A 12,566-nucleotide genomic window follows, 5' to 3' on the forward strand; every position below is an offset into this window, starting at 1 on the left:
TATAACATTCTCAATAATAACTAAACAAAAAAAGTCAAGGCCGTAGACTAACCAGTCTTGATTTTCCACCGAAACAGATTCCATTTGGCTTAAAGGCCAAACAAGCTGTGAAATTTATATGGACAATTTTAAATTCTAAATTATAATGGATCACTGAAACTCCGTGATGACACCGGGTGTTGACTGGTAGCACCGCCACTCACACAAATTGCATAGAAAAAAGCAAGTGTTTGTTTGTTGCCTGGCGCCGTGCAGCGGTACATATGTTAACAAACCAGATAATGAAGCGACCGATGGACGAGACGATAGCGTATAAACTGATTTAAAAAATAATAATAAACGATGTGTTTATTTTGAAAACGTCTCCTGTGAACAAGTGTAGATACCCTACTGCTTATAAGTAAAGAATAATGTTTAAGATATGTTTTCGTTTTGCAAAACAGTGTGTTTAAAACAGTTCATCGCAAATCCTCACTCTCAACATATAGTATAGCGCGCCCGGTATAGCCACCCTTGTGTAGCATACCTCGCATAACCTGCCCATCATAGCCTCCCCGGTATAGCATCCCCGATATAGCCACACTTGTGTAGCAAACATAACATGCCCACCTCCCTCGTATAGAGTGCCCGGTATAGTCACCCTTGTGTAGCAAGCATAACATGCCCACCATATCCTCCCAAGTATAGCGCGTCCTGTATAGCCAACCCTGTGTACCTCGCATAACGTGCCCGACAATGCCTCGCTAGTATAGCGTGTAGCGTACCTCGCATAACGTGCCCACCATAGCCTCCCTAGTATAGCCCGGTATAGCCACCCTTGTGTAGCAAGCATAACCTGCCCACCATAGCCTCCCTAGTATAGCCCGGTATAGTCACCCTTGTGTAGCAAGCATAACCTGCCCACCATAGCCTCCCAAGTATAGCCCGGTATAGCCACCCTTGTGTAGCAAGCATAACCTGCCCACCATAGCCTCCCTAGTATAGCCCGGTATAGTCACCCTTGTGTAGCAAGCATAACCTGCCCACCATAGCCTCCCAAGTATAGCCCGGTATAGCCACCCTTGTGTAGCAAGCATAACGTGCCCACCATAGCCTCGCTAGTATAGCGCGCCTGGTATAGCCACCCTTGTGTAGCATACCTCGCATAACCTGCCCACCATAGCCTCCCTAGTATAGCGCGCCTGGTATAGCCAACCTTGTGTAGCATACCTCGCATAACCTGCCCACCATAACCTCCCCGGTATAGCATCCCCGATATAGCCACCCTTGTGTAGCAAACATAACGTGCCCACCTCCCTAGTATAGTGCGCCCGGTATAGCCACCCTTGTATAGCAAGCTTAACGTGCCCACCTCCCTAGTATAGAGTGCCCGGTATAGCCACCCTTGTGTAGCAAACATAACGTGCCCACCTCCCTAGTATAGAATGCCCGGTATAGCCACCCTTGTGTAGCATACCTCGCATAACCTGCCCACCATAGCCTCCCCGGTATAGCATCCCCGATATAGCCACACTTGTGTAGCAAACATAACATGCCCACCTCCCTAGTATAGAGTGCCCGGTATAGCCACCCTTGTGTAGCATACCTCGCATAACCTGCCCACCATAGCCTCCCCGGTATAGCATCCCCGATATAGCCACCCTTGTGTCGCAAACATAACATGCCCACCTCCCTAGTATAGAGTGCCCGGTATAGCCACCCTTGTGTAGCGTAACTCGCATAACGTGACAGCCATCCTGGAACAGCTGCCCGTGGACGGAAAGTGTGACACAAACTCGTGGCTTTGTTTATAGTACAATGTATGTTGGAGATTATGCATCACGCTCTGGTATTTGTTTATTTGTATTCTATCCCTGTAGGAAGCGGAACCAACCTCAATCTGATCTCTTCAGCTAAAAAGAAGCTTACTGCGGCAGAACCCTCGCCAATGTTATTCTCATATTATTACAATGGTTACCTCCAAGTCTCGTGAGGGTACTATTGTATACGCTTCAATAAAATTTCGACTTCTTTGTTTGCATGGATACAATGACCACAGAGAAGTGATGTGATGAGTGAGTGGGCTGAACATGGATAAAACCAAACATGTTTAAAAGAATGCTGTAGGGTGGATCTTTGTTATGAGAAAACCAATAACAATGTGCATTGCTATATAATACAAGTCGTTATGTCCTACTGATCCACTGCTGTAGATATGTTCTGGAAGCGTATTTGACTATTGCGTGATAGTAAATATCCTAATAAACGGTGGATAGCATTTAAAGGGAAATTTAGATCTGTTCGGTGGATTCATACATACTGTTCAAAACACACTGTTCTTCATACCGAGTTTAGCTGTGTTCACTGTCGTGAAAATAGGACGACCCTGCACAAAAGATCCGCTCCACGCTATCTGAGAGTAAAGTAAATGTTTTATCAATCAATGGACACCTTCTGGGAGTAGATGGTGTTTAAACCGACGGACATCGCCGAAGAGTAGATCGTGTTTCAAACCAACGGACAACACCGAAGAGTACATCGTGTTTCAACCAACGGACATCACCGGAGAGTAGATCGTGTTTCAGCCAACGGACAAGACCGAAGAGTAGATCGTGTTCCAACCAACATACACCCTTATAAGAGTTGATAGTGTGTATATCAACAAGACATAGCATCATTTAGTACAGCTTATATTCGGATCAAATAGATCAGAAAACGCACTGATCGATTATTCCTGGTATATAGGGCGATGAGGTAAGAACAATGTATACCAGTACAGTGGTATCGTCCTAACAACGAAACCTTTCCCGCCCTGATGTCACGAAGGTACCTTTGACGTCAGTTCAAGGCCTCAAGATCAACCTCTGCAACATCACAAAGTCGAGAGTACCTTACGTCATCAGAACATCTTCGCAATTTCTGGACGTCCTGGAGCAGCCCCGTCAGACTAAGATGGCGGCTGGGATGGTTATCGTAACATTAGCAAGACTCATCTTCACCAACAAAGCACTCGATGGCTGTACTGTACTTCAAGATATGACCTTGCTGGACTGTGTCAATGAATGTCGATTTGAGAAAACCTGCTTGGCAATTCTTCATTCCAGAAGTTTACAACTTTGCTGCCTACGACAGCATCGATACACTACCCTGGACAACTTCACCGACTTCCATACGTCCTACTACTATTGGCTGTATCCCGGTAAGTGGGATGACTGAACGTGATTTTAATCTGAGGAAATTGTAACTTCATCATGCAGAATCGGGGGCAGGGGTGGCCCAGTCGTCTAAGGCGCCGCAATTCGCTGTGCAGAGTTGCGTCTCTTGGGCACGCCAGAAACCTTTGGTTGTGGGTTCGAATCCTATTCGCACCGATTATGTTTCAAGGTTTGTCAGCACCATACCCATGCTCGTGGGTTTCACCGAAGTGGTAAACGTCTAGGACCTGCGTCACTTGGGGCTTTCCTCACACATTAAGCTGACACGCCACGATATAACTGGAATACTGTTAAAAGCGGCGTTAAAACACAACTCACTCACTCAGCAGTGTGGCAGGAGTGAGTGAGTGAGTGTTGCTTTAAGTCGCATCAGCAATATTCCAGCTAGCTTGATGTGGGAGGAAAGTCCCAAGTGATGCAGGTCTCAGACGTTTACCACTTCGGTGAAACCCGCGAGCACGGGTATGGTGCTGACAAACCTAGAAACATAATCGGGGCGAATCGGGGCGAATCGGGGCGAATCGGGATTCGAACCCACAATCATAGGTTTCTGGCGTGCCCAAGGGGCGCAACTCTGCACCGCGAATTGCGGCGCCTTACACGACTGGGCCACCCGTGCCACCTTATCTGTTCAAGAATAAGACAGACGAGATTATACATATTGGATAACATTGTATCCTTCTATTCAAATACATTTGATTTCAAGTGACAGGGGGCACGGGTGGCCCAGTCGTCTAAGGCATCGCAATTCGCATCGTCCCTTGGGCACCTCGGAAACCTATGACTGTGGGTTCTAATCCCTGTCGCCCCGATTATGTTTCTAGGTTTGTGCTCGTGGGTTTCACCGAAGTGGTAAACGTCGAAGACCTCCCACATTAAGCTGACACGCCACGATATAACTGGAATACCGTTAAAAGCGGCTTTAAACCCAACTCACTCGCTCATGTCACAGGGTATTCATAGTTTGGTAACAATAATTTATAAAGGAAGCAAATCGTCGTACAAAAATAATGATAATAAATTGCGTACATAAATCTTAGTTTCCACATCCGATTGGAGTAATGGCATGTTTTCTCACTGAAGAGAATATCTGTCTGGTAAATATTTATCTCTTTTGAAGTCAGAGTAGTGAGGGAAAAGCAATAGGACATGGTATTCGTCCTACATTTTTTATTTATTTAGTTATCAACGCCTATCTTTATTATCTTCAGTAAATATCATCCAGTGATTGGCTTTTCAACAATCTGAAAGATATCTTGAACATTTTTTTCTGGGACTGAACATAATTCCTGATAAAACTGATATTTTTCGAAATTGACTTGTACCCAACTTGTGGACTTGACAAGACATACCCGAATGCATGAGTAAACTGCAAACTTTGACGTTGCACGGTATTTCTGCTGTTGCTGACTTAATGATACAAGCATGAAACACTCGTATTCCCCGCCAACGGTTTGGTCTATTGAGTGACGACCCAAACCATTGTCCCTGGCTTGGACTTGTTACCAAGCGTCAATGACACTGGTGACGACGCTGCTAGCTGACTGTTACGATTCAAACCATTATCCCCGCATAGGACTTGTTACCAAGCGTCGATGACACTGATGACTACACTGCTAGCTGACTGTAGTCATTTGTCATTACAGTGAGATAACCGGGGGGAGTTGTTATCATTGAGTACACAAGGTTTAGAAAAAGCTATACAAGACGCACACTAAAAAACAACCCAAAATCTTTTAATGAATGAGTGAGTGAATGAATGAATGAATGGATAAATGAATAAATGAATAAAACGCCGTTGACGACTTGACCAATCAAAAGGAATCATTCTTCAGTGTAATGGTAGACTATTATATCATCCCCTGGTTACGTTCTATCGTGTTGTACTGGATTGTCTGTTCCATCGATCACTAGAATGTGATGACTGATGACAATTCGTGTCGTCACTGATTTTCAGTGATCCATTCATAAAATGAGTTCCACTAATTTGCCTTTCACGCCCAATGGAATCTGTTTCGTCGGATAATCGAGGGTAATTATTCTCCGGCGTTGATGTTTTATGATGCATTAATAAAGCCGAAATGCCCTGGAATTTAATCCGCCATAAAACTGTTGTACAAACTGGCATCTTGTAAAAGCTTCTATTTTGACCTTTATGGTAATTCTCCTAATGGAATTTCTTCTCGCTGATGGAGAATTATTGATCACTTATTCATATAATTATGCCCTACCAGGTTTATTAATGTATATATTATCCCATCTGATGACGTGTAGTATTGTCCTGAAATGCTTATCTTGCAGCAGATTACACGCCTAGCAGCAGCGGGAAATAAAAGCCACAAAACTATTTCCACACACATTAAAAAAAACGTTTCCAAGAGCAGGGTTTATTGTACGATTTCGACCATGTTATAAGCATGTGTATATGAATCACTATCAAATAGTTAAACCTGACAAAGCAGTCAAATGATATATTAGATATATATGCTTGTCGTAGGAGGCGACTGACGGGATCAGGTGGTCAGGCTCGCTGACTTGGTTGATGTATGTCATCCTATACCAATTACCTGGATCGAAGCTCATGATGTCAATCACTGAATTGTCTGGTCCAGACTCGATTATTTACAGACCGCCGGCCGTCATGTAGCTGGAATATTGCTGAGTGCGGCGTTAAACAACAAACAAACAAATATTACAATTATTTAAGAAATAAACAAGAGGGGGAGTTGTGTACCTCGTGGTTTATTTTCCCTGCAGTCTTTTATTGTGCGATAAACTGCGACCACGAATCGTATGTTTCTTATATGAGATATCAGCGTCATGCACAGACTCTTTTATGATGTTGATAAAATTTACAAACTGTAAACCCGTGTTTAAATAATGATGACTCCCTGAATACAATCCGATCTCGGGAATGTCAAACAAGTCCATGTTATGAAAAGGGTGGTTAAGTTTGGTATTTCCTAAATATTATCACAAACATCAAAAACGTAAAATAGACCAAACAATTATGGACAACAACTTCTTTATTATACTGTGTAATGTACAGTATAATGAAAAAGTTGTACACCTTTTTTGTCGTACCGTCAACTTCTGCCATTCAAACACTTCAATATCAACACAGTGAAAAACGAGTACATAGAGTTTAATCTCAAACGTAATTGTGGAAGCTTTGTCAGAAAATGGTCACATGTATAACATTTCTGACAGTCAACAACTTGGTAGTACAGAACTAAGAGGAAAAACTCACCACCCTCTAAAAATATCACCGTCTTATTTACAACGTCATCAAGTTGCTAGCGTAAGTTCGAATCTCTAGAGTGAGTGTGAGTGAGTTTGATTTTACGCGGCTTTTAGCAATATTCAAGCAATATCACAGACACGGCGGGGGACACCAGAAATGGGCTTCACTCATTGTACCCATGTCGGGAATCGAACCCGGGTTTTTGGTGTGACAAGCGAAATCTTTAACCACTAGGCTACCCGACCGCCCCTAATCTCTAGAAATGACGTCATGATAGAACAATGTTTTGTCGTGAAATAAACCACGCCTTGTTCTTTATTGCTCCGAGCGATTTATCGCGTTGCTATCTTATATTTATTATAATCGGTAAGTAGCATCTGTATGCACTGTTCATGAACATACTTAATGTTTGTAAAGCTTAACGTTCATGTTCACAAACTTTATCACAAGATAACAAAAACATATTTTCACGAAATAAGCGCATTCTCGCGAGAGTTCAATACAGCAACTGAGTTAGGATAAAGAGAAACAACGAATATCGATCACAAGCATTTATTAAATGAATACAAAGTCTCAAATCCATTCGAATAACATCTTATTCCGGACCTATTTTTTGTATTTTTTTTCAAATGTCATTCTTCCTAACTTTAAAAGATTAATCTATGCACATTGTATAGCCCACCAAGAGCATTGTTTTATAACCGTCTGTTTTTATCCGGCTCTGCAGAAACCCCTTGACAGCTATATGTAACGCGAGTAAAGTTTACCTACGACCATTATGATCAATACTACAATGCTAGTCCTGGTATATGTACATCTCACAGTGCACATATAGCAGGGTACATCTGGTGGAGTACATCTGATAGGGTACATCTGATGGCGTACATCTGGTAGCGTACATCTGATAGAGTACATTTAAAAGAATACATCTAATAAAGAACATCTGGTAGCGTACATCTGGAAGCGTACATCTGATAGAGTACATCTAAAAGAATACTTCTGATAGAGTACATGTGGTAGCGTACATCTGATAGAGTACATCTAAAAGAAAACATCTAATAATACGATCATGTTTAACGCAGCTTGTACTTTCTGTGAAGCAATGTCAAGTTTACGATTGTAGGACTTTTCCCACTTGGACAATACTCCACGCTGACATCTCCCCACATAGACCTGTCCCCACATTGCAATTGAATATAAAAATTATATAAAGCATACATATATGAAATGTTCTACTTTGAGTGGGAAATTGTCCGATTGGGAAATGTCCTACTTTGAATAGGGAATTATCCGGTTGGGAAATGTCCTACTTTGAATAGGGAATTATCCGGTTGGGAAATGTCCTACTTTGAATAGGGAATTGTCCGGTGGGCAAATGTCCTATTTTGAAGAGGGAATTATCCTGTAGGGAAACGTCCTACCTTGAATAGGGAATTATCCGATAGGGAAATATCCTGCTTTGACTAGGGAATTATCCGGTGGGGAAATGTCCTACTTTGAACAGGGAATTATCCGGTGGGGAAATGTCCTTCTTTGAGTGGGGAATTAATGTCCTACTTTGAATAGGGAATTATCCGGTGGGGAAATGTCCTACTTTGAGTGGGGAATTATCCGGTGGGGAATTGTCCTACTTTGAACAGGGAATTATCCGGTTGGGAAATGTCCTACTTTGAGTGGGGAATTATCCGGTGGGGAATTGTCCTACTTTGAACAGGGAATTATCCGGTGGGGAAATGTCCTACTTTGAGTGGGGAATTAATGTCCTACTTTGAATAGGGAAGTGTCCGTTAGGGAAACGTCCTACTTTGAATAGGGAATTGTCCTGTAGGGAAACGTCCTACTTTGAATAGGGAATTATCCGGTGGGGAAATGTCCTACTTTGAGTGGGGAATTATCCGGTGGGGAATTGTCCAACTTTGAATAGGGAATTATCCGGTGGGGAAATGTCCTACTTTGAGTGGGGAATTAATGTCCTACTTAATTCCGTTAGGGAAACGTCCTACTTTGAATAGGGAATTGTCCTGTAGGGAAAAGTCCTACTTGGAATAGGAAATGTCCTACTTTCATGGGTAATTATCCGGTAGGGAAATTCCCTTTGAGGCATTGTCGAAGTGGGGAAATGTCTGGACCCCCAAATTACCGATCACCATCAATCATAACGAATGTCCTTGATGTGGATCTGAACCGGACTGGAATGTATTTAGTTTAACGCTGCTTTGAAAATCAATTCAGATATACTTACAATTTTTTATTTTCTCCAATAATTGAAGAGTACAAATAAGAGTAAATTTTTATGGCATATCATAATTGACCAAAAGCAGACACCAGAAATATGAAAACGCAATGCCCTTCTCGGTAAATGCTATTGAACTTTACGTTATACCACGGTTTGTTTGATGCATAACAGATAACAAGAAAAAGCAATCGCGCTACCATTGACTACACATTCCTGCCCATAAAAGGCGACAATGCTTGTCGTAAGATGCAAACTGACGGGGTCAGGTGGTCAGGCTCGTTGACCTGGTTGATGAATGTCATCGTATTCCAGTTGCGTGGATCGATGCTCATGATGTCAATCACAGGATTGTCTGGTCCAGATTCGATTATTTACAGACCGCCGTGAGTGCGGCGTTAAACAACAAACAAACAAGCACAACAGTGTTTACACGGATACTGCTATTGACCATGGTGATGGAGATACCAAGTAGGACACAACAAAGTGATGCTTCAGTTTGTGAATAAAAGTAAACATTACGTCGTGGGATCTCATGCTTCAGTATTGATTACATACCATCCAAAGTGGAAAACATTTTCTTGTATTGACATTTGTTTTCGTTGTAAAAGAAAAGTAAATAGCTTAATAAAAGGGAAGGTGTCTTCTTTTACGTATAATTCAGAGTACACTTTGTCGTTCGCATGTCTCCTTTTCGTTTAGAAAGAAACGTTTTGAAAGCTGTAAGTGGCGATCTTCACTGGCACTGCCAACGTTATCTATGACGTCATCTAGATTATTGATTAACGGATACACTTGTCTCTTAATGCAGTTGAGGTTTGTAATGTCTACATTAACAATCAGATCCGAGTAGGCAATATATACGACAGTATACTTCTCAAAGTTTGCTAAGAATCAAGTTTTGATCATCCAAAAACTAGAGATCCCACTTGATCTAAACCCGAGGTACCAAAAATCAATCAGGTCATATTGGAATGCTACCATTGTGACCTTTTTGTTATTAGCTCTTGTGGGAATGGGTTGTTAAGTCGTTACATTCACATGTGAGGGGTGATCAGGTTCAAACCCAATTCAAAGAGCAAAACTTACATGTTTGAAGATACAACTAACTTTGTTTCCTAGTTTATTACATGATATATACATGTATAACAACATCAATTCAAAGACCTCAGTGAACTCAGTCAACTGCCTTAGATCAGCTGGGATCAGATTTATTCATGCGTTTACAGATCATTTTGGATTATATTAATTTAGAAATTAGAATTGTGGGCCTTAACTATTGAATCATCTCGGTACACAATGTTTGGGTAACCCCTTTAGGACCTCAAGTAACCAATGGACAGACAGAGGCATTCAGTCATAGGTATGTTGTGCTCGAGGTGCTTGTTGGTTGGTTGGTTCTTGGTTGGTTGGTTGTTTAACGCCGCACTCAGCAATAGTCCATCTATATAACAGGGGTCTGTAAATAATCTAGTCTGGACCAGACAATCCAGTGATTGATATCATGAGCATTGATCCACGCAATTGGGATCGATGACATGCATCAACAAGTCATCGAGTCTGACCACCCGATCCCGTTAGTCGCCGCTTACGATGCTTAGATGTCAGATGCTCAGGCGAATACAATGTGACGTTAGCAAAGTGTGCTCAGCAGGGCATGGTCTCGAAATCAGACGTTCAGATCAGCTACCCAGCGGCATACAGGTGGTCGACGGCGTTCAGTCACACAGCGGAAAGACGGATTTTTCTTGATTACAGCAAGACGTTATCAGTAACTGCCTCCACACTGGTACTGGTCTTCGGTCACGGCGGAGGTCACGCATTCGCATCCCACCGATCCGGTATCACGTGCAGCAAGTGTGGACCTAGTCCTGCACCATGACCGTGGAATATATTTATTTTATGAAAAAATAATAATCTAGAAATGCATACAAAAGCAAGTCTAGCCAGCTCAAGCAAGAAGGATATTGTGTAATATAAGATTTCAGAGACTAAATGTTAGTCTAGTGTGGACCGGGCTGACGATCACTTCAATTGGACACACCAGTACTTTTTACTGATGAATGGTCATGTCCGAAGAACCAATCTCCATGTCCAACAGCGGGGCACCATAACAGGTGTGCGCTACAGGGGGGGGGGGGGGGGGGTGACATTCTTGGTGTGTACGTGAGACCATATTCTAGTGCGATCAGACCGGACTTTATCCTCATGGACGATAACGCATGACCTCATCGTGCCAGAGTCGTTGATGCCTACTTAGAGCAGGAGACCTTTGCCCGCGTGGAGTGGCCAGCCCGGTTACCAGACCGCATCTACATCGAAAATATGCGGAACACGCTGCAGATTGCCCTCTCACGACGCCCTGTCCTTCCGGCAACTCTACAGCAACTCGGTAATGCTCTTACTGAAGAGTGGAACAGTCTTCCCTTGGCGACAATCCAGATGCTTATGGGAGCATGAGACGGCGGTGCCAGGTTGTGATCGCATCATGTGGATCACATACGCAATACTGAGAATTGTTTGATGTTTGTTGGTATTGCTTGGCACAGGAAAACGGACTTAGGCTCATTATACATGTCTTCACACAATACTGCCTTTGGCTATTTCAACAGATGTACACAATTTGACGAATTACATTTTGGTGGTGATCCTTAGCATTTCTCTAACAATAATAATAATAATAATAATAATTGATTTGTAAAGCGCCTTATATCCATCGACAGTTGCTCACTGGCGCTGTGATAAAGTTAAAAAGTAATGTCTATGTACATATGCCAACAATCAGGAGATCTATTGAAAAGCTGAAGTGAAGAAGTGGGTTTTGAGGAGAGACTTAAATGTTTCCTTAGAAGCAGAGTTTCTCAGATTCAAGGGCAAAGAGTTCCATAACTGTGGACTGCAAAAGGAGAAGGCACGGTCAGACATAGCAGTAATATGTATTCGAATGTCCCGCCAGAATGACCTCTGTTACCGGTAAACACTGTTATTATGTTGCAGACTATTGTCACCCCGACACTGGCTACACCCTGTCCCGTCAAGCTGACCTCTGCTTCCAGGTGTACACTGGACAGAAGACTTGGGACTCTGCCAGTCAAGCATGTGAGACGGATGGGGGCTCTCTGATAAAACTCAACACACTCAGGAAAATACATTACATCAAAAGCGTGATAACATCAAACCAGGGTACGGATTTCATCTGTAAAAGAGTCTAAATATGTGTTAAGGGGCACGGGTTATACAGTAGTTTATGGGGCCCTTATTAGTAGTAGTTGTCAATTTTAAGGACGTATTCACACAGCTATCACGTATGTGTTTAAAACAATCCATACACTAAAGCACGTTTTTTCCTAAATGTAAGAGAACCCACGCACAGTGTTTATAACTGTTTTTTCACGAAATGATTTCCGTTCACAATTATCAAACTGTTTCAGACTATGAGTCAATGGAGTTTGCTATTGGAGGAAAGTTGAGCGCAGGTCTGTGGGCGTGGTCAGATGGGGCAGAGATTGACATCAACGACTGGGACGAAAATCATCCAACCGCCGACTCGAGCCAGTCTCGTGTTGTCATGGAGATGACCTCAGGTCACAGGTGGAGGAATGTTGACCCTGCAAGTGAAAGGGCTTACATCTGTGAGCTGCCTTTCATCTCCCTCGACCCCTATGTGTAGCGATGCAAAGTGTGGGATTGTACATGAACACGTAGGAATCAGTGGACATTCCATCATTTTGATGACAATATATACAGAGACAGTACAATAAAACTACAAAACCCTTTCCATATCCAATAGAAATCTCTGCATATAGCAGAGTCGATTGTACGATTCCGACTATATCATGAGCATGTGTTTATAAATCACTATCAAAAAGTAATGATACCAGGTGTTTTCGAAAAG

General features: G+C 42.5%; 1 protein-coding gene across 1 annotated transcript; it reads left to right on the forward strand.

The window, feature by feature from the left end:
- Positions 1–2,931: 2,931 nt before the first annotated feature.
- On the forward strand, positions 2,932–12,341 carry LOC139464667 (C-type lectin lectoxin-Lio2-like). Its single transcript, XM_071246189.1, has 3 exons — positions 2,932–3,178; positions 11,669–11,854; positions 12,103–12,341. The coding sequence occupies exons 1-3, from the start codon at positions 2,932–2,934 to the stop codon at positions 12,339–12,341; spliced, it is 672 nt and encodes a 223-aa protein (XP_071102290.1).
- The last annotated feature ends 225 nt before the right edge of the window (positions 12,342–12,566 follow it).

The sequence above is a fragment of the Haliotis cracherodii genome, unplaced genomic scaffold (assembly GCF_022045235.1).
Source record: "Haliotis cracherodii isolate W230 unplaced genomic scaffold, xgHalCrac1.p SCAF_17, whole genome shotgun sequence".
In the NCBI taxonomy this organism is placed as follows: domain Eukaryota; kingdom Metazoa; phylum Mollusca; class Gastropoda; order Lepetellida; family Haliotidae; genus Haliotis; species Haliotis cracherodii.

Bases quoted from the DNA above. Each gene is read 5' to 3' on its own strand.
- LOC139464667 (XM_071246189.1), top strand. From the start codon at position 2,932: ATGGCGGCTGGGATGGTTATCGTAACATTAGCAAGACTCATCTTCACC. The intron at 3,179-11,668 runs GTAAGTGGGATG...ATTATGTTGCAG, and splicing joins CTACTATTGGCTGTATCCCG to ACTATTGTCACCCCGACACT. The intron at 11,855-12,102 runs GTACGGATTTCA...AAACTGTTTCAG, and splicing joins CGTGATAACATCAAACCAGG to ACTATGAGTCAATGGAGTTT.